The sequence below is a fragment of the Colletotrichum destructivum genome, chromosome 12 (genome assembly GCF_034447905.1).
Source record: "Colletotrichum destructivum chromosome 12, complete sequence".
In the NCBI taxonomy this organism is placed as follows: domain Eukaryota; kingdom Fungi; phylum Ascomycota; class Sordariomycetes; order Glomerellales; family Glomerellaceae; genus Colletotrichum; species Colletotrichum destructivum.
In genome coordinates, this window is record NC_085907.1 from 667,321 (window position 1) to 688,960 (window position 21,640).

At 53.5% G+C, this 21,640-nt stretch overlaps 1 protein-coding gene across 1 annotated transcript; it reads left to right on the plus strand.

Annotated features, from left to right (window-relative positions):
* Positions 1 to 13,095: 13,095 nt before the first annotated feature.
* CDEST_15596 (Putative zn(2)Cys(6) fungal-type DNA-binding domain-containing protein) lies at positions 13,096 to 14,738 on the plus strand. The gene is made up of 2 exons (XM_062931751.1): positions 13,096 to 14,106; positions 14,166 to 14,738. The coding sequence occupies exons 1-2, from the start codon at positions 13,550 to 13,552 to the stop codon at positions 14,389 to 14,391; spliced, it is 783 nt and encodes a 260-aa protein (XP_062787802.1). The 5' UTR covers positions 13,096 to 13,549; the 3' UTR covers positions 14,392 to 14,738.
* The last annotated feature ends 6,902 nt before the right edge of the window (positions 14,739 to 21,640 follow it).

A 21,640-nucleotide genomic window follows, 5' to 3' on the forward strand; every position in this document is an offset into this window, starting at 1 on the left:
GCTGGAGCTCCTGCAGGCCCAAGTCACCAATACTGCAGCAAGGAAAAGAAGGGCAGTCCAGATCGACCCGAACACCAAGTTCGCCAATATCAAGGACATCCAGAAGGCTCAGATCGAGGCTGGCAAAAAAGAGGATATCACAGATGAATCCAGCGAGGCTGATTTACCTAGTAAGGCTGAAAGCTGTATTGTAGTGGCATCTAGGCGAAGTCAATAATTAATTGAACATACTGGTGTTGGTGGGAATGCCCTCATCTAAGGTGGCCGAAATGTGGGTGCTTTGACTTACATTGAATTGTTCAAGTGTTTGTTCAAACAGTCATCCAGTCAATCATTTTCCGCGTTGCATTAAAGGTACCAAGGACAGAGGCGTTAGGGACAATAACCTCTGTTTATCTAATCGTCCGCAGTACATACTCTGTAGATCTGATCTAGGCTTGGCACTCGGTTTGGAACTTCTATCCCTTTAGCCATCTGTCTACGCTTGGCCTTCTTTGATCGTCTTTTCATGACCTGATCTGACGTCCTGAGCGAAACCCCATGGGAGGTTTGTACGTGACTTCTGAACGCATCCAGTGTCGGGAAGTTTGGACCATGCTGGCATTGAGGATGGTTACATCGAATGAGATCACCACGTTGTATAGCGCGCTCTCGTTCTACTAGATGCTGGTTGTCAAAGTGGTCGTTTCTGACTGTCGGCCGGCAGTACTTGAAAGTGCGTTCTTCTAGGGGGAGCCTCTCATCGCCGACTCACACAGGACACTGATTCGGGTCGAGGAGGAGGGGGAAAGGCTTGGCTTGAGGACTCTCCTTTTCGATAGGTTGCTTGGGTTGAGGATGGGTGCGGATGCGGTCTCGTCTGACCGTCTCTCTCTTATTACAAAGTGTGACCATCAGATCGATAGCCTCAATCCAAAGCTCCATGAGTTTGTCGTGAGAGCAGTCGGCTGGTTGGTGGCAGAGGATGTGGGCCAGTCTGGTGCGCTCGGGAATCTGGAGGTTGGTTTCCGGTTCAGCATACTCCTCCTCTTCTTCGCCATTTTCTTGCCTCTCGATATCCCATGTTGGGCGGTTGTAGAAATGATATTCGCGATACTCTTTGACGACGTTCTTGTCGCGCTGATCCCGCTTCGTGCGTATCTCCTCGGTTAGCCTGCGGATCTCGGCTTCGTTCTCGTCTCCTTGCACTCGGTATTGACCACCCTTCAAATTCTGTCGTCGTTGCTCCAGCTCCAGAATTTCCGGATCGGGTGACAAGTTCTACCAGACCTTCTTGGGGACCATGTCCCTCGTTGCCCGGGGATCGCGCGTGAGGCTGACATGCGCAAACACTTTATACATCTGCCCCTCGGTTTCCTCTTCTAGGAATGTGTTCTGGAGGTCGAACTCAACGTTCTCGTTGAGGTACGCGCCTTGGAACCTGGCGAACTTGGGATCGTGGCGCATCATCTGGTCGCGGACGGCATCAGAGGCATTCCCTAAGGCCGAAGTTGTTAAAATTGGTGGACCTCGGCAACCGCTGCTTACTTCGACCTGCCATTTGCTGCATTCGCCGCCCCTCTTCGGGCGAACCGTGGCGTCCAGGCCTTCTCGAAACCTGCATCAAGGCTCTGTCGGCCCATGTCGTCTCGTAATTTAGAATAGCTCATGGCCTCGTCGACGGCCAACGCACCGCCGCTAAGCTTTCGAAAAATCGGAACCTTGAGCATTGACTGCTTCCACCGCAAAGCCGTAGACTGGACTGGACCCCTGACCTCTGCTCTTAGTATCTGGGTCGCATCTGTCAGGCTCGCTGCGTCGAAAGCCTGGTCGTGGAGCGCTAGAGCGATGATGGTGCTGACGGCACAGAAGATAAGCTTCCTTGCGGGCGTGAAGAAAAAGACAGTCCTATCCATAGTCAGCTTTGAAAGCACCAAAAGGGGTTGAATCCGCGGCGCTACGCATACTCACGGCCTTGGCTTGTTGTCAGCTCCTTTGTGGTGGATAAACTTGACGGCCATCGCTGGTACGGCTCGACCCGTCACTGGATGGCGAACAATCATCATCAGTATGTCCTCATAGCACAAGGCTTTGGGACGCCCTCGCCCAGATGTTTCCTGTAGCAACAGTCTGTCGAGAAGGGAGTCGTTATCTTTGCCACACTCATGATTGATGGACTTGACGCCTTTGAGCTTGAAAATCTCGTCCGTGCATCCGTCTTTGGGTGTTTTCCTTTCGGCATGCACGATTTCGGCAGGTCGCGCACCAGTGTAGTAGAGAAAGTTGGTAGCAACCAGCCAGCTGAGGGCGCTGCCGTTCTGACGGGAAGATACCAGTATCATACGCAATGTTGAATGTCAAGATGGCCTGTAGGTTATCGGCTCCGAGGACTGGCTTCCCGTTGATATTAGGTGCCCGGTATCCGAAGCGGGGAATCAGAATCGTGTGGTGAAACTAGCCCAGCCCATGTCAGCATCATTGTGGAAGTGTCGATTGCCGCAAATGGTAGATACCTTATAGAGCTGTACCAAAAGCGCCTGGCTTAAAGGTACATGTGGACTTTTGGAGTCATAATTGGCTATTGTGTCAGCAGCGTCCTGACAAGAAAAGCCACTGCTGGATTACTCCACCAACAGTCCAAAGTAAATGCAAGTGTGCAATACACACACACACACACACACAATTTATTACGCCCGGCGGCGGAGCCGAAAGGGCCACTAAAGCTGACTATCTGATGATTGCTGAGTTTGTGTCTCTGTCTCCTTGAAGCCCATAAGAGATGTCTCCATTTCTTGCTTACTCCTCCATATCTGCCGTCTCGCTTCGGATTCCCGTGGTTTAGTTGTATTATTAGCATGCCACCTTGAAGCCTATTCTCCAAGTGTTCAACGTCCTATCTACGGCGGCTGAAGCAGTGCGTGCTGTCTGTGGCACGGCCATGACTCGTGATATCCTTGGCACGCGATCCCTGGACAGATTGACCTTCAAGGCCCTTCAAGGATCGGGCGGTTACTTCCAACGAGAAATGATTAGGCTGCAGATTTGGCGCACGCTCAGATCGAAATGGTCCTAGAGTAACGCGTCACTGAGCATTTGTTTTGAAAGAGGTGCGTCGGGATTTCCTCGGCACTAGCCTCCAAAGAAGATTCGAGAAGGAGATTGTAGAACCCAGGGGCCAAACAGCGTGTGGGATCGCGGACACACGAGAGGTCACCGTCTTGCCTGTCTATCTCCATAAGCAGGTGGGAGGTTATCCCCCTCCCCACCTCGCCTGGGGCGGGAGCAGGAAGAAAGGAATGGCTGGATGGAACCGATGCAAGCACTATATATTAATCGGTCAAGCAACCAGTTCCTCCCAAGGTCGTACAGGTACGAATACACAACAGCAATAGAAACACGATTGAAAACTCCCAGCATAGGTGTCATGCCTAACACAGATACACATACGGCCCAGTCCAAAAGGTTCAGACCAGAGACAAGCACGTGTGAGAATTGAGACTCGGAGACATATGCTAGCTAGGAGTGCGATGTTGCAGCCGAGCAGTAGCTTACGTGTACGGACGTGACCCCGGTACCATCAGAAACTGTGCCATGCAAGCCAGGTCATCCTCTTGTTGAGGCAAACCGAAAGCTTGCTCCTATGACAATGGCCACAAAAAATACATCGAAAAAGCACATCAGACCCGAGGGCTAGACCAAACGTGGAAGCTTCAGCTGCACAGATGGCCTGTCTAGACCTCCCTCTGACCGATCAACGTTTGGCTGATTGTTTTACAGGAATAAGAAATAACAACTGTGGCGGGGACTGGGTGAAAGTCACCGAACCCCAGCTAGGCCCACATGGCGTGATCTACGGCCTAAGATAAACACAGGTGTTCGCATTCCTGGATACGAAGCAAGGTCGGTGTGTCCACATCTTCTGTGGTGTTAGTTCTGGCACAGGGGTTCAGGAGTGTCTGTCCACCTGGCTCATTGGCTACGAGGCACCGGAGATAAGTCCCGTGCTGATGACAGGCTGACTGCTGTTGGCTGGATTTATATGATGAGACGCCGCTAGCTGCATAACACTTTACGACCTTTCACATTTGAACTTGGCATGTGTCGTTTACCTGCCGCGGTCCCGTCATTAGCTTGCGCTGTGTAACTTACAGAGGTATCATTGGATTGCAAGGGGCCATCTCCCTCCCTTCAGTGCGAGCTCTTCTCCTCATGGCTTGGTTCGTGTAAACCATCTGGCGCGCGCGTGTTTGGGCAGTAAAGCGCCTGTAATATGCCTAGAAGTTGGTGTTGAAAAGTCGGCGACGTAGGCCTCTCTGGTTGCTGGCCCTTCTGCTTAAACCCGGCAGACCGGAGCCAAGGAAGGGCAGCGAGAGACGGAAGACAGACACTAAAGGAGGTGAGGGGTATCCACAATGCGTTCTGGCACTGCGTATATATTAGCACCTCTCCACGGGCTGCAGGTAAGCCAGGCCATGTTCGTATCTGCATCGCTGATCATCTGGAGGGGAAGATGGAGAGAGGAAATGACGAAGAGGAGCGAGAAGAAAAAGAAAAACGAAGAGAAGAGAAACAGCAGGTTCATGGGGGAAGGAGGTCAGCGCGCCGGAGCTATCCCCCGAACCAATCACAAGGGCGACCGACCCCTTCGGATATTTCGACATGCAGGGTATCAGCCACTGGCTGATTGGCAATCATCCCTGTCAACGGACAGACATGCACCAACAGCCTGCCCACAGTCGACATCCGGCCTGGTATTGGTCTTGTTTATATGTTTTCTTCGTCCTCTCATGCCGGCCCCATCACTTGCATGGAGTACAGCTACAATGTCTAAGCCCTGCGACTCCCCAGCCGTATGGCGTCTCATGTAATATCTCGAACTTTTTCTCCTTGACTGGCCAATCGGACCCTATTCCGTGCCTTATATCTCGCAACCACGCTCTTTCGCTCCGTAGTCGTCCGCTCTCTAAACCCGACGTCTCTCCCGTTGCCTCACGGCCTCACCGTTTCATCTGTTCTCCTTGGGCATCCACCCGTCCCTTGGAAGCAAAGTGAGTTATCTGGCCGCATCTCTGGATGGGATTTGCCCCTCCCTAGCTACAGCCCGCTTGCGATTCTCCTCTTCGTCTTAGTCCAAACAACAGTAAGCATGCCATAACAACCACCGAGCCTCGCCCCGCCCTGCTGAACGACACGCTGGCCGGCCGCGCATGCTTCATACACGTGTAGAGCACAGTAAGTTTGGATTTAAATTTGGCGCCTAGAACATCTACCAAAGTCGCACCGCATGCTATCAGTAAACTTTGGGTGGGTAGTACTTCCTGTTGTTCTTATGCGGATAACCTGCCCCATCGTGCCCATCTCGCATGACCGCACCCTTTCTTGATAATCACCAGGGTCTGGTCAAATATGCCCTCGCCCCCCCTCCCAGTTAGTTCTTCGTCATCGCCTCTTGACCCCTGATTCTTTGTTTGCTGTCCGGCTTTCTACACTTCTCAACTTCGGACTTACATCCGTAAGACAACAATTGGACCAAATTTATAGCCTTCAACCGAATCTGTTCTCCATCCCATCCACCAGGTCGCTTCCAACTTGAGTCTGTTTCCGCAGCACCCACTCGAGATCACCTCCTAGGCGGCCCGCTCCTGGAGTCTGCTATCCCATATCTGTATGACTCTTACACACGGCTGTGGTCCAGCCCAAGAAGGCAAGTCAGCTAACACCCATCCGTCAGAAATCAAATGGCCCAGTCAGGCTACCCCGGCCCACCCCCGCTGGTTGACGCACGACACATGTCCCTGACTCTTTATGACATGCCACTGCCGGAGCAGGCGCCCTTCTTGCCTCCCACTTACGACTACCATCTCTGTCAGCAGTGGACTGGGCTGGGTTACCATATTTGTGAGCCAGTATTTTCCTCTGGCAACTCTGCAGGATCGATTCATTCGGATTATTGGGAGGCGGAACAAACTAGCCATCAGTCGTCAGAGGCAGCTGTAATGACGACGCCTGGTAATTCAGCTGTCAGCTGGGCGCCACGTTCCGAAAACTGGTCCGAAAACTGGTCCTCGTACCAGGAACTTCAGCAAAATCTCCAGCAACCGCAACCAGCCTTCTTCAGCCAGTCGGCGCAGTGTCCAACGCCGGCTGACTCCCCCCTTGCCATGGACGCAGCCTGGCAGACTGCCACCAGCGGTCGAACCGGATCAGAGCCAGACTCTAGGACCACCATAACGAAGAAAGTAGCGATATCGGTAAAAGAACCACCGGAACCGCATCGTTCGTCGACGGCCCAACACCGCACCAAGAGGGCGCGCGTTGAAGCCGGCAGCGAACACTATCTTGTCACCCCGATATCGTATGACGACAACGAGGGCGAAAACAGTGACATATCTCAGGCGCTGCGAGGCCTGGAAAGGAAGAAGACACATCGCGTCAAAAGTCGAGCGGCCGCCAAGCGCTTCCGCGAGAAGACAAAGCAATACGAGACGAACCTGGCCAACAGGGAGGAGCAGATCATACAGAAACGCATATATCTGGTTGTTGTTGTTGTTGTTGTTGTTGTATTTAACGCCATGGCGGCAAGGTTGGAACCCTTGTCGCAGACCTCCCGAAGGGTATGTGGCGTGGAGAGCCGTGGGCTAGGACTATGTACTTCATACATCGCCCTTCCTTTCGTCCTCCAAATCCTGCCTGATGGCTACTATGCCTTCTATCTGTCCCTGGTTCCCGCTGGTTCCCCAGTTTCATTGCTTCCCGTCTATTTCCCTTTAGGGGTTGAGTTGGCTGTCTAGATCCCGTGCCGAAGCCCGTTCCCTAGTAGCGTGGACAGATCTTCCGGAAGAAGTTTGTCACGTGCAGGAAGGCCTCAAAGCCTTTTGGGTCAGTCATTAGTCCCTTGAAGTATCGTTCAAGAGACCCCATAGGTCCTATGGGGTCGAGCGGACCAGTTGGGTAGAGGGTGGGCCACTGCTGCCTCCTCGCCAGGGTCGCTGGGCAGTAGACCAGATGATCTACTTCCTTTGCCTCCCCGCAGGAGCAGGTTAGCAAAGCTTCGGTGTGGTTAAAGCGTCGGTGATAGTGTTCAAAGTCCCCGTGGCCCGACCGGGCCGCTAAGAGGTGGTGAAGGGTGCTCCGTGGTAGGGCGAGTTCGGGAGGGCAGGAGAAGTGTAAGCTCAGTCCAAGCTGGGTGTAGCGTTCTGTCGCCTCTTTACCCCACCACTGTCTGTACTGGTTTCGCAATCGTTCTCTACCAAGCCTCTTGATCCCGGAGAGTGTAGCTAGTTGGCCTAGCGGGACTGGCAGCGCTGTGCCCTCCTTGGCTAGCCGGTCCGCCTCTTCGTTGCCCTTAATCCCCTCGTGCCCTGGCGCCCAGTGGGTGTGGATGTTGTATATCCTAGCAGCAGCTTGGATCTCGAGAACCGCTGCTTGCGAGGTGTCTGGGGCCTCGCCCCGTATTCCTTGGATGACACTGGTGTTGTCGATGCAGATGTGTATGGGTTGGCCTTGGGAGGTTAAGAGGGCCCGCCGGAGTCCTATCCTCGCCCCTTCAGCCTCAGCGTCGAACACCTCTGCTAGACCGAGTCGGCCGCAGCCCTGGGCCACGCGCCTGTTGCTGCGGTAGATGACAAACCCATATCCTGTGGCTCCGTTCGTCGCTTTGGAGCCATCGGAAAAGACAACCATGTGGCTGTCTGGTACGGTCTTTAGCCAGGCCTGGAAAGCTTTGGCTGCTTCTTTCTTAGTCTGCAGGACTATGAGGTCTTGTGAGCCTGGGAGGTGCTGCGGTTGGATGAGTGCTGGTCTCGGGCATTTTGGTGCAAGGTCTGCAGTCCGTTGGAGCTTCGTCTGCTGCCGCCCTCGTTGGGAGAGCCTCGGGACAAGAGGGTGTTGTAGATCGACCTTCTTTAGACGTGCTGCAAAGCGTAGGCGGACTCCTTCTAGAGCCACCTTGCTTGGTGGTAGTCCAGCATCCCTAAGGAGGCTGCGCGTTGGGGTTGTTTTCCAGGCCGGCAGGATAGCCCTTGCTGCCGTCGTGATGACCCTTTCGAGCTTGATTGCAAGACCCTTCTGGCCTGTAGTGACTTCATCTATCGGGAGAGAAACATTGCGGCCGCTATCGATGGCTCTGCCAGGGGCTGGCTTGGTCATGCCTCCATACCAGGTCTCAGCCCCGTAGAGGGCGATTGGCAGGACGCAGGAGATCACAGCCTTGCGTACAGCAGCGGCTGGGAGCCCGCCTTTTGTGTTTGTCAGGTGTCTAAGATGTTGGGCCGCCTTCGTCGCCGCAGCCAGCTTTGTTTCAACATGGTGTCGGAAAGAAAGCCTCTTGTCGAACCAGACCCCTAGCCAACGTATGGGCTTCGTTGATGCTACGATTCTAAGGTGTCTCGCCTTGATCTCTGGCAGATCTCTTTGCTGATTATGTTTCCTTGTGAAGTGGATAGCCTCGGACTTCTTTGGGTCAAAAGCGACCTTGTTCTCCGTTCCCCAGTCGAGGATACGTGTGATCTCTTGGCCGAGGCTCGCAGCATTACTCTCAAGGGAAGGGCCCATAGCCAGAAGGCCGATGTCGTCTGCGTACCCGAACCGAAGCTTCGGGTCTTCTGCTAAGATGTCTGCGATGTAAAGCAGGAAGAGAATAGGAGACAGCGGGGAGCCCTGGGGCAGCCCGCAAGCCAGGGGGAAGTCCTCTGTTGTTGCGTCCTCCAGCCTGACTCTGGCTGTTCGGTTTGAAGCAAAGTGGAATATCAGTTTGGCCAGGCTGTGAGGCCAGCCTTGTTGGCGTAGCCGGACAATCAGCCGGTTCCGAAGGACAGAGTCAAAAGCCCCTTGGACGTCCATCGTCACCAATGTAGCTGTGAGCCCTTTGTCAAGGGCCATTTCGATGTCGTGGGCGAGGCAGGTGGTTAGGTCAACCGCTGACCTGCCAAGTAGAGCCCCTATTTGTTGTGGGCTGGTCACCCCTTCTAGGATGGTAAGGTAGGACATTCTTCTGGCTATCAGCCTCTCGAGACCTTTCCCAAGACAAGATAGCAGGGCTATTGGCCGCCAAGATCCGGCTTTTGAGAAGTCTGCTTTCCCTACTTTCTGGATCATAGCGACCTCTGCTCTGCGGAAAGGCTGGGGGAAGTAACCCGTCTGTATGCAGGCCTGGAACAGTTGTCTGACAGGCTCGGATACAAGGTTCCAGCAAGCCTGAAGCAGCCGTGTTGTGATCCCGTCGATGCCAGGGGTCGTGGTCTTTGTCAGGGTAGCCTCCCTCAGCTCTTCTTTACTGATGGCATCATGCCAGGGTATCCGTCGTCGAGAGACCGTAGGGACGTCGAACGGGTCTCCGGGCAGGTCATCCTGTGCACTGAACCTCTGTAGGAGGGCTCTTCGGAGTGCCTGGGCCTTAGCCTGAGTGTCGTTGATCGTCTGGCCCTCCACTACCAGAGGGGGGGCTTTGAGCCCTAGGCTAGCCTTTCGCCAGCCCATAATCTTGTAGAGTTCTTGGTCCGAGGTAACTCCTTCGATCTTAGCAGCCCAGTAGGCCCGCTTAGCTTTCCTGACTGTACTCAAGAAGACCTTCTGCTCTTCGAGGGTAGCGAGACGTGGGGTCTGCTCTAGTTCTTGGGCTTGTCGGCAGCAGGCCTCGCGGTACGTTCGGTGGGCTTCTGCGCACTCTTGTGTCCACCAAGGGGCCCCCTTCCCATGCTTTCCTCGATTCTTTCCTACAGCCTGGACAGCCGTGGAGAGAAGGTCGACTAGTCGTTCCGCTTGGGTGTCCAACTCGGCAGGGGTAGGTGCGTTCTGGAGGGTAGGTAAGACTAAGACTCCTGCTCTGATCAGGTCTCTAAACCGGGGTAGGGCCGAGTCTGGGACTGATAGTGACCGTGGTTGATCTGTCTGTTGTTGTCGGTGCCTATGAAGCGGGATTGTTGAGACAATTGCTTGATGATCGGCCCCTGGGTGAAGGTGTGGGCTGACCACTGCGTGTGCGAGCGGAATGTTCGAGAAGGTAAGGTCAAGTACATGGCCTTGGGCATGGGTCGCAGTCCCTGTCTCGCCGATGAAAGACAGGCCGTGGCCATCTGCCCAGTCTGCTATGTCGTCCCCCCTATTCCTGTTCCTCGATCCGGGCTCCCAGGAGTAGTGATGAGCGTTCACGTCCCCTGCCACAAGGACTCTTTCTGGCGGCCTGTATCCTAGGAGGGTTGTGGTCGTGTGACTGTGGGGATCTCCTGGTTGCCTGTATACGTTAACCACAGTAATTTCGTTGTTAACTGTGATCCATAAGATGTCCCTTGTCTGTGCGGGCCTCTGCTGCTGGGCCTTCCACTTCCTCCCTTTCCGTATGTAGGTCATTACCCTAGGTCTGGTCTCCCTGTCCTTCCAGGAATCCACTGGGACGTAGGAATCGAACCCTGGGTGTGTGTTGATTTGCATTTTGTCAACATAGCCTATCCAGGGTTCCTGGACCAGTATAATGTCGATCAGCTCAGCCCAGCAGAGCTCCAGGAAAGCTGTATGTGCTGGCGACTGCTTCCCTACGTTGCACTGAGCTATGCGTAGCACCTGTGGAGAGGCCTGCTTCGGCCTACGTCTCCGAGTCGAGTTCCAGGTGGGTGTAGGCATTAGCAACGTTGTAATCCGGTTTCTGGGCTACCCTCTGACTCCTGCTCAAGAGAGGTAGGATAGCGCGGTTAGTCTGGTTAGTCTGGGGAGGACCCTCGGCATCCTCGGGCTCATCCTCACTCATGCTGCTACTATCGGTGTCCCTGTCCCCGAGGCACACAATTGAGCTCTCGGAAGGTGTCCTTTTGCGTGGCCGCTTGGAGCCGGGCGGTTGATCCTGGTCGGTGGGAGGGAGATCCCCAGGCTGTTGGGTGCTGTTCCGAGAGGCGCTTAGGCCGGCCTCATAGAGGGCGTCATAGGCCTTCTGTCCAACCTTGCGGATCCGAGCCCGCTCCTTCCGGTCTGGGAGGGCAGGGATGCCGTTCATCGTCATAGGCCTAGCTGGGCAATTCTTGTGGCTAGCCTGGAACGGGCCGCAACAGTTCGCACACTTCGGTTTAGCTGTACAGGGCCCAGTCTCGTGCGAGTCTGAAGGTCTGCTGCAGTTGTTGCAGAGCGGCTGTCGGTTGCAGTAGCTGTTTGAGTGGTAGCCCTGGCAGCCGGGGTCGTGTCTGATGAGCGTCTTCCTCTTCTGAATGAGTTGGGACCTGCTGCTTTGGTTGAACAGTCTGAAGGGCTGTACCTCTGTTAGGAATGAGATGACCCAAGAGACTTCGTTCGTAATGGGGTTCGGCCCAAGGCGGGATTGCCGGGCCCGGGTGGGCTTCAGTCTTGTCTGGGCAAAGACCTCGTCTTCGATCAAGGTGGCTGGGTCCAGGGCGTCCCCATCAACGCTCCACAGTTTGGCTGGGCAGCGCGGGACGACGTAGGTAAACCACTTTATCGGGGTCTCTATCTTGTAAGCCCCTAAGCAGCCCGCTAGTTTTTGCTTGTCCGCGAGGAGGCCTTGCTGGATCTGCTTGTTTGACGGCCTCAGTGAGTATCCGGTCGCAATGTGGTAGATATGAGGGATATCTGCCAGTTGGAGGTCGAAGGTTCGGCAAACTGTCTGGCGGAGGGCAAAGGGAGCGTTCTTTCGGGCAGCCGACAGGCCCTCCTCCGGGATGCGGGCGAAGACCCGGAGGTCCTCTTTCGGTTGAGGTTGGGGCTGGGGTGGGGCCTGGGATCTTGTCTGGGGTCTGGCCTGCGGGCGGGTCGGAGCCCGGTGGGGGTCTGGAGCTGTACCTGGTGCCGAGGCCGTGACGGCGGCCCAGCTCCGGCTCAGTGGCGGAGCATGTTCCTTGTTGATGAGCTTCTTTAGGGCTTGGATCACATAGGCCGTAGCCTCTTTCGCGATCTGCTTCCTGGGGCCCTCAAAGCTGGAGACGACATTATCAACAGACTGCGCGATGGTTAAGAAGACGTCCTTGCGGGCCTCATAGTGCCTGGCCTCCTCGTCCAGGGCGGACAAGACAGAGCCAGTGGCGGTCCTACCAGTGGCTGGAGTTGAGATCGGAGTCCCCTTTGCCGTTGGGGGGGCTGGATTGAAGGTGTTAGGCTGGCTTCCCGCGAGACTGGGCCGGAGTGGCTGAGTCTCGGTATTGCGGCGGCGTTTAGCCCTTGGTGGAGAGGTTGGCTCTGGAGGTGGCCCAGAGCCCCGATCGGGGCCGGCCGGTGAGGCCGGCAGCGGTCCGATGCCCGCCGGAGGCTGTGAGGCCATCGCGGAAGGGCTCCGGAGCAGAGAAGTGAAGAGTTTTCGGCTGTTAAGGATTCTAGTGGTTCATCACCTGATTCACTAACAGCGGATGCCAAGAAAAATTAGGCGAGAGAGAAGTTGCGCATATATCTGGACGCTTGGGTGAAAGCGCTTAAGAACGAGGTGCTCGCGCTTAGGATTCAGATTCTCGAGCATAGCAGCTGCGACTGCGAGATGATCCAGGGATACATTGCGAGGACGGCCTGTAGTGTCGTCTACAACGGGTACGAAGTACCTGCAATGCTGCCGTCGTTGATATGAAGCTAGGACGGAAACGAAGCAGAAGCAATGCGACGTCCGATACCATATTGCTTTGGAACAGTGCTGAGAGAAGCGCGGTTGGGGCATCGGAGAGCACAAGAACGAGGGCAGTGGTTTTTTGGAAGGGAATTGCGTCTGATTTAAGATGTCAGTCAGTGTTGAAGCCGCCTCGTCTAGACTCGACGTGCCCAGTTGACTAAGCTTTGTTCTTGCTCCTCCTTTTATCCCACGGCACCAGTTTTCAGATATCTCCGTCTATTCAACAAACGGCTTCTCTGCCGCAAATATCGTCGAGAGACTTTGCTTAGTGGATGGACTTTCAGCCGATACAATTTGGCTGTTTGTTGTCTTGGAAGCGGGACGTATCCGTTGGCTGTGTGCAGAACGCTGTAGTGGGGCGTTGGAAAACAGGCCCTTGGTAGGTCCGTCATCTCTCGGAAGAGTCTCCGACGAATCAATCAATAGTTGCGGGGACGGAGCATTGAGCCTGGCAGCTAGCGCACCAATACCACAGACCCACAGCATGCGGTGTTGTTATCCTCACTACAACATCACCATGATCATCATCAGTCCTTCTTCTTTCACTTCTTCAGAATTTATATTCTTGCATCGTTATGGGCATCTTCCTCCTCATTTCCCCATCTTCCCTTTCTGGCTTTGTTGCTTGGTTCTAGTTTTCTCGTACTCGTCAAAAGACCTGCTCCGCTGTGTGAGCATGCCGACGGCGCTGGAACAATCCGAGCTCCTCGGCCAGACAATCGAGACAATCCAAGCGAAGCAGACGGATCTGCTGCTCTTGTAAATCCGGTCCGCTCCCGCGCTGATTCAGGCTCTGATTCTGCCCTCCCTCTCTCTCTCGATTCGTCCACCAGCGCGCTCATTCCAACTACTGTTGGCGAGCGTACCGATCACGCCATCCCAGCTACTACACGCCTGCGCCTTCTATCACCAGTCAGTCCTTGGTGATCCTGGTCGCCCGCCAGGCGTGTGCTTGTTCTTCCTGCGCCCAAGGTCACGATGAAATATCAGCGAGAAATTCTACCCTCAGGCCCATCAGTAGCCAGCAGCGTCTCATCAGGACGGGACTTGACCCCGCAATCCGTCACCAGAGCCGCCTCAAGTGCGCCTAGACGGCATCCCCTGACAAAGATTGCTTGCACCTTTTGTCGTCGGAGGAAATCAAAGTGCGATGGCCACCGTCCCGTGTGCTCCATGTGCGCCAGCATGGGCCGTGCAATGTGTAAGTACGATGGCGGTCCAGACGTTACTCGCTTTGCCGCCCTCAAAACCAAGCATGAGGAACTGCAGCACCGCGTTACCCTCTTTGAAGAATTCTTCCACCTGCTGTCGATGCGCTCCGAGGCCGAGTCCGTCGAAATCATCGGCCGCATGCGCATCGCCAACATTGAAACGGACCTCGAAGACCTCGTCAAGTTCATCAAGAACGCCGACTTGTTGGTGCAAATGGCCTCCGCCCAGTCGGACCAGACACCTCCGGCCTCAGGAGAGCCAAGTGTCGACACGCAACTCCCAACCGTGCCCCTGGACTATGTGTCCTCACTCCTTGAGCTCTTGTAAAATGACCTAGCTCCAAACTCTCTCTGGGCTTTTGAGACTGACAGCAAGACACCAGAAAACCGGCCGTTTCCAAACTCGACGCCTCGGCCCAGACTGCTTTACTCGACATGATTAGACATGTATTAGATGCCTTCGCCTCACGCGAAGGCGGTCGATCAGGCTTCGCGGAAACAGTGAAACCGGACGGAGAGGCACACGCAGAGATGAACGGCGGGCGCCCCCGAATACATATGGGGTTTCCCGAGCGGCTACTTAATGATGACATGATGAGACCGAACTGACGCGCGTATACCATATACCCTCGGAGATTGGCGCATTCTTGGAGGACGGCCCTGAGCGAATAAGGGTCATAAGAAGGAGGCGGTCGGTTAGCCTCAAGCTGGCATGAGAGATTGACCAGTTGATCGCGGTGAACTCTGCGCATACAGACTACGAGCCGAAACAGGCGGCGGGCTTGGGAAACTACCGGGTCGTGACAGGGCGTGAGGATTCCTTCTGAAATCGAGTTCGGCTTTCTTTGTGGACAACTAAACAGAAGGATAGGAGGGTAGGAAAGGCTTTAGAAGTATATAGACATAGAATAAGTAGAAAAGGCTGTTAGTAGAGGGGCAACTACATCTAATATCTAAGCAGGAGGTAAACAGTTCTATTAATAGAAACAACTTGTTTGCAGCAAGACAGTTCCAAGAGGAACTGGAGGCCTCCCTGGAAGCAAGAAGTGGGAATACCTATATATATAATTGTGTGCTGCATAGCTGCTACCAGGCGGCTGGGTCAGACTATGGATATTATACCAATTAATTAATCAACACGAGGACATCCTGGGACGACATGAGGGCAACCTCGGACAACATTGGGACATCATCGGACAACGCGAGGACATCCCGGGACAGCACGAGGACATCTTCGGACAACATTGGGACGCCCTGGGACAACTAGTGTCCTAGGATCCCCGTCCTGATAACCTCTTCCTTCTCCGCAGGAAGGTCATTAATAAGGTTGGTGCCTTATCTCAGTGCCTGATAGATTCGCGCTAATGTGTAATTAGCTACGCCTTTACAATGCTTGAACTGTTAGCGATCACGCGTTAGCATTATCTTGTACAAAAGGTCTAGGATCGAGGTGTTAAGGACAATAACTGTTGTGTCTATTTAAGCGTCCACAGTACATATTTTAGGCCCGGCTCTCGGTTTGGACCCATATCCCTCTAGCTGTCTATCTAGGCTTCACCTCTTTGATCGTCTTAGCATGACCTGATGTGAGGTACACGCTGCCAGTGGATGTGATATGGCCTTCCTGCTTGGCTACGAGTTGTCCTCAGGGCGGTGGTATCGGATTCTACCTTGGTATACGCTTGTGGTTGCGGGTCATGGAGTCGACCTGAGTTCTCCTTGCTACAACCGGCTTGCTGTATTTGTAATGAGATAGGAACGCTCAGGAAACAATGCCGTGGATCTCAAAGGCATGACGTTGAAGGTGCATCCTGTGGTCAAGCGGCATCTTACAAACCTTGCACTCTATCTTGTCATCGGCTTTCATCTTGGACAAGTGCTTACGTTTGAAGTGCTTGGTCAGGTCGGTAGACGAGTAGAACTCTTGGATGAGATCATCCACCCGAGGATCACCCGAGGGGAGACTATGGGCCTGACCAATGCATAAAAAGCACCTCCTTGGCCTCTCTGTCTTGTTTCTGGCATAGACAGATAGCGTGGCAAGATCAAGGGGGCTGCTCTCTGAGCGATGGGAAAGCGTCTTAGAGAGCGAGATTTTCGACACAGGCCGAGGCCGGCGCGTGGTGCATCCTTCCTGGACAAGACAATACGCGGATATTGCGTTGATGGCGTCGTCTCTCCGTTGGTATTGGGCCTCGAGTGTGGCTATGAGCGGAGCAGTGAGCGCTGCGAGTAAGCGCTTTTGTGCTGGTCCCTGTGGCCGGTAGGTGTCCGCCACCGCAGGCTTGGTGAAATCATCGCCTCGTAACTGGCGCTCGATGTCTTCAACGGCCTGGTTGTCAGTCCATTCATGTATAATACTCTGCTTGAGCTCTCTCCTAAGCCTCTGCTTTTCGTTATTTATCTCTCGCCTAGCATCCTTGTACGCTTCAGAGCCTCGAGGTAGTCGTCGAAGGGCCGTCGTTAATCTTCGGATTGTAGGATGAGTAGCGATGGACGCAGACTGCTCCTGCGTGAGATCGGCTGGCCGACGCTTGCTGATGGAGTGGCCAATGCTGCCAGATTGCTTGATCAGCGCCTGTTGCGGCTTTTGGCCGCGGAGGATGCCCCAGAGGTCGGCGCCAATCTCACGTCCAAGATAGTGATGTCGAAACGGTTCGGAGCTGGCATGACCCATGACAAGATTTCGGAGTGCCTCGCTGACATCGGCTATGGCTGGGAGTTAGCATTACTTACTGAAGGGGAGGGGGGTGGAGTTCAAACCGCTTTGATCATATTCGTTCGCTCCGTTGTAGCGCAAACTGTACAGTATGGTGGGGTATGCCAACCCAAGAAGCTCCCCGACTCTCTTGAAAAAGGCCCCCATCATGGCCTCGGAAATGGGCTCATTAACGGATAGCACATAACCTGTAGCTGTTAAGATAGCGCGACGGAAAATGTAGGTGTCGTTCAAGTCCTCTCGTAGCGGTAGAGGCAACTCGAGTTCGCCGGGGCAAATATCGAGCTTTTTTAGCTGATCCGGTGAGGTGAGGCTGGATGCACGAAATGCCTGGTGGCGAAAGAGGATGCCCAGAAGAAACACGTGTGGACTGAGCAGTAAGGAGTCATCAAACATGGTTTCGGGGATTGGGTAGGTGTTCCTGGGAACGCGTTAGCTCGTGTTGTCATTCTCAGGACACTAGCACTGGGCACGTACTGAGCTTTAGCGCCAAGGTATTCCTTTGTAAATTTTGGAGTGAATCGAATGAGAAGCTTGTGCGGTCCGCCTTCTGGATCTCTCGCGAGGACGACGCGTATGTCACCAAAACGAAGCCTCGCGATAGCTCTCCGGCGAGCACTGGCTGGAGCAACTAACAGGACAAAGAGCACAGCAAGGATGCGTACTTCTCCCAGCCCAAACATCTTTCGTGTTGTGCTTAGTGTTTCCTTGTTGTGCTCCTTCAGTTGATCGATCGTCATGATACGGTTGGCCCGCGCCTGGTCGTTTAGGTCGTGCTTCTTGGCCAGTCTTCCGATAACCTGATCCCGTCAGCAAGAGCGGCTGTGTCGAATCAAAAGGTCCAAATACCTTACGCATGCTGCGACCCAGCTTCGAGGCTATTCTCTCACCCATAGCCCTCTCAAACACAAGCCTGAATATCTTCCAGAATGTTACCAAAGAGCTTTTCTTCTTGATACCGCTCCTCTTCCTCCCGTCTTTGCCAACTTTTTGGTTGAGGTACCAATCGAAGAAGTTATAAAGGATTTTGATCGAGAGAGTTTCGTAGCAATGTCGAGGTTCACGGTCGAGAACCGCACAGTATCTATGGTTCGGGGCGTTAGCCAGCGGCAATATCAAGGCAAGCCCACGTCGTCCTTACAAGCGCCACTGCTCCTCGACGTTATCGAGTAATGCCGTTGTCGAAGGACTGTAATCTTGACATTCGAATTCGCTGTCGTTCATGTCCTCCACCGCCTTTCGCCAGTACTCGGGCGGGTGGAGATTCCCGCCAAACAGCTTGATCTGGTCTTCAACGTCAAGTTCGGCATCCTCCTCGAGGTCTTCGGCGTCCGTCGCGTCGGTGTCCGAGCCGTCGTCATCTTCGTTCACGTCAAAGACACACTCATTCGCATTGAAAGTGTCCTCGCTAATATCGTCATCGATAGGCGAAAAAGAATCGTCGGAGTCGTAGGCGTCCACATGACGACGCCGGCGAGGTGGCATAGTAATGGAAGTGAAGCAAGACTTGTTGGGGAGGGGCTGGGGCCCGCACGAAGGGTTGAATGCTCTACTACGAGCGTTCGTAGGAAAAAGACGGATGGAAAAGGATGCGAACAGGACGCATTGTTGGAAGGCAGCGGGCGCGGCTTATGTACCCTCAGCGCGTAAGCCAAGTTGAACACCGTGGTGGGAGCCATTCTTAGATGTTGTGTTGGGATACAGCAAACCGAAAATAGCAGCTTTGGAAAACACTGGCATGGAAGAGTCAAAAGGTACCTTGAGCGATACCCCGCGGTACATGCCCCACCTCGAACTGGACTTCGAGCGCTGGGCGGGTCTGCACTCTTGGCTAAAAGCGGCGTCAGGTTTTTGGCTGATGTCCCGCTGAATACGGAGGCAGATCCCACCGAAAATGGCGGCTAGAAAGCCGTTTCATTCTTTAAGAGAGTATAGTTAATAAGGTTATTATTAAACTCAGATCCACCATCAGTATCAAAGTTTATTATATTATTATTATTAATATGTTTTTTATTTATATACTGTAATACAGCAGTATTAACCTCTTCTTTTTCTTTAGATTTAAGAAGGGTTATAGAGGCTTCTCTAGAAGATCTTTCTAGAAATATATTAAACCATCTATATTTATTATAAGTAGGAGGAGTTATAGGTCCACATAAATCAGAAGCTACTTTTTCTAGATATTTATAATCTTTATTATAATTATCTGATTTTTTATTAACCTTAGTAGTAAAATTAGCCTTAAGGCAGGTTTCACAGTTATATTCTAAAGGTATAGTTATTTTATCTTTTAGATTAGTATTATTTTCTAAGGCTTTTATAACTTTAGGATTCACGTGACCAAGTCTATTATGCCATTTAATATAGGTATTAATATCTGTATTTTTAACTCTCTTAAAGAATGAAACAGCTTCTTTGCCGCCTATTTCGGCAGGTTCTGCCTCCACATTCGGCGGGATATCTGCCAAAAACCTGACGCCGCTTTTAGCCAGGAGGGCCGACCCACCCAGCGATCCAAGCCCAGTCCCAGGTGGGGCATGTACCGCGGGGTATCATCCAAGGTACCGTTTGACTCTTCCATGCCAATGTTTCCCGAGGCTGCTATTTTCGTTTGGCTCTCACCACAGCTCCAAAAATGGCTTACGCACTGGGGGTACATAAGCCACGACTGCTGCTTTCCAACAATGCATCCTGTTTGCATCCTTCATCATCACTCCTTTCCCGACGAACGCTCGCCGCGAAGCAGTCAGCTCTTTGTGTCTCCCCCTTCCCAACAAATCTTGCACCTCTTCCATCACCATGCCACCCCGCCAGCGTTGTCATGTCGACGCCTCCAACTCGGACGATTCCTTTTCGCCTAGCGATGACGACATCAGTGATGACACCTCCAATGCCAACGAGGACGTCTTTGACGTAAACGAAGATGAAGACGGCCCGAGCACCGACGCGACGGACGTCGAAGACCTCGACGAGGAAGCCGAACTTGACGTCGAAGACCAGATCATGTTGTTTGGCGGGAATCTCCACCCGCCCGATTACTGGCGGAGGGCGGTGGAGGAAATGAACGAAAGCGAATTCGAGGGTCAAGACTACAGTCCTTCGACAACGGCATTACTAGATAATGTTGAGGAGCAGTGGCGCTTGTAAGGACGACGTGGGCTTGCCTTTGACATTGCCGTAGCTAACGTCCCGAACCATAGATATTGTGAAGTCCTCAACCGCGACCCTCGACATTGCTACAAGACGCTCTCGATCAAACTCCTCTACAACTTCTTCGATTGGTACCTCAGCCAGAAAGTTGGCAAAGACGGGAGGAAGAGGAACGGTATCAAGAAAAAAAGCTCATTGGGGACATACTGGAAGATCTTTAGACTTGTGTTTGAGAGGGCTATGGGTGAGAGAATAGCCTCTAAACTGGGTCGCAGCATGCGCAAGGTATGCAGGCGTTTTGAGTGACACAACCGCTTTTGCTGACGAGATCAGGTTATTGGAAGGCTGGCCAAGAAGCACGGCCTAAACGACCAGGCGCGGGCCAACCGTATTATGACAATCGACCAACTGAAGCAGCACATCGAAGAAACACTAAGCACAACACGGAAGATGTTTGAAGTGGGAGAAGTGCGCATCCTTGCTGTACTCTTTGTCCTGTTGGTTGCTCCTGCTGGCGCCCGTCGCAGAGCTATCGCGAGGCTTCGTTTCAGGGACATACGCGTCGTTCTAGCGAGAGATCCAGGAGGCGGACCACATAAGCTTCTCATTCGGTTCACTCCGAAGTTCACAAAGGAATACCTGGGTGCTAAAGCTCAGTATGAAGCCGGTGCTAGTGCTCTGCAAGTGTCAAGAGCTAACGCGTCTCCAGGAATACTTATCCAATCCCCGAAACTATGTTCGATCCCTCTTTACTTCTCAGCCCACACGTGTTTCTTCTGGGCATTCTCTTTCGCCACCAGGCATTTCGTGCAGGCAGCCTTGCCTCCCCGGACCAGCTGAAAAAGCTCGACATTTGCCCCGGCGAGCTCGAGTTGCCTTTGCCGCTACGGGAGGACTTGAATGACACCTACATTTTCCGTCGCGCTGTTTTAGGAACCGAAGGTTATGAACTATCCACTAACGAACCCATTTCTGAGGCCATGATGGGGGCCTGGTTCAAGAGAATCGGTGAGCTTATGGGATTGGAATACTCCACCATACTTTACAGCTTGCGCTATAATGCAGCGAACGGATTTGATCAAAGCGGTTTGTGTTCTATCCTTCCCCCCGGTGAATAATGCTAACCCCTGGCTTTAGCCGATGTCAGCGAGGCACTTCGAAACCTTGTCATGGGTCACGCCAGCTCCGAACCGTTTCGACATCACTATCTTGGACGTGAAATTGGCGCCGACCTTTGGGGCATCCTCCGCGGCCAAAGGCCGCAACAGGCGCTGATCAAGCAGTCTGGCAGCATTGGCCACTCCATCAGCAAGCGTCGGCCAACCGACCTCACGCAGGAGCAGTCTGCATCCATCGCCACTCATCCTACAATCCGAAGATTGAAAGCAGCCCTTCGACGACTACCTCCTCGCTCCAAAGCGTACAGGGATGCTAGACGAGAAATAAACAATGAAAAGCAGAGACTCAGGAGAGAGCTCAAGCAGAGTATCATCCACGAATGGACTGACAATCAGGCCGTTGACGACATTGAGCGCCAACTACGAGGCGATAGCTTCACCAAGCCTGCGGTGGCGGACACCTGCCGTCCACAGGGACCGGCACAAAAGCGCTTGCTCGCAGCGCTCACTGCTCCGCTCATCGCCACACTCGAAGACCAATACAAACGGAGAGACAATGCCATCGATGCAGTATCCGCGTACTGTCTTGTCCAGGAAGGTTGCACCACGCGCCGGCCTCGGCCTCAGTCGAAGGATTCGCTCCCTAAGACGCCTTCCAGTGGCTCGGAAGTCAGCCCCCTTTCTCTTGCCACACTATCTGTTTATGCCAGGAATAAGACAGAGAGGCCAAGAAGATGCTTTCTATGCATTGGCCAGGCCCATTGTCTCCTTCCGGACGATCCTCGGGTGGATGATCTCATCCAAGAGTTCTACTCTTCCAACGGCCTGACTAGGCACTTCAAACGTAAGCACTTGTCCAAGATGAAAGCCG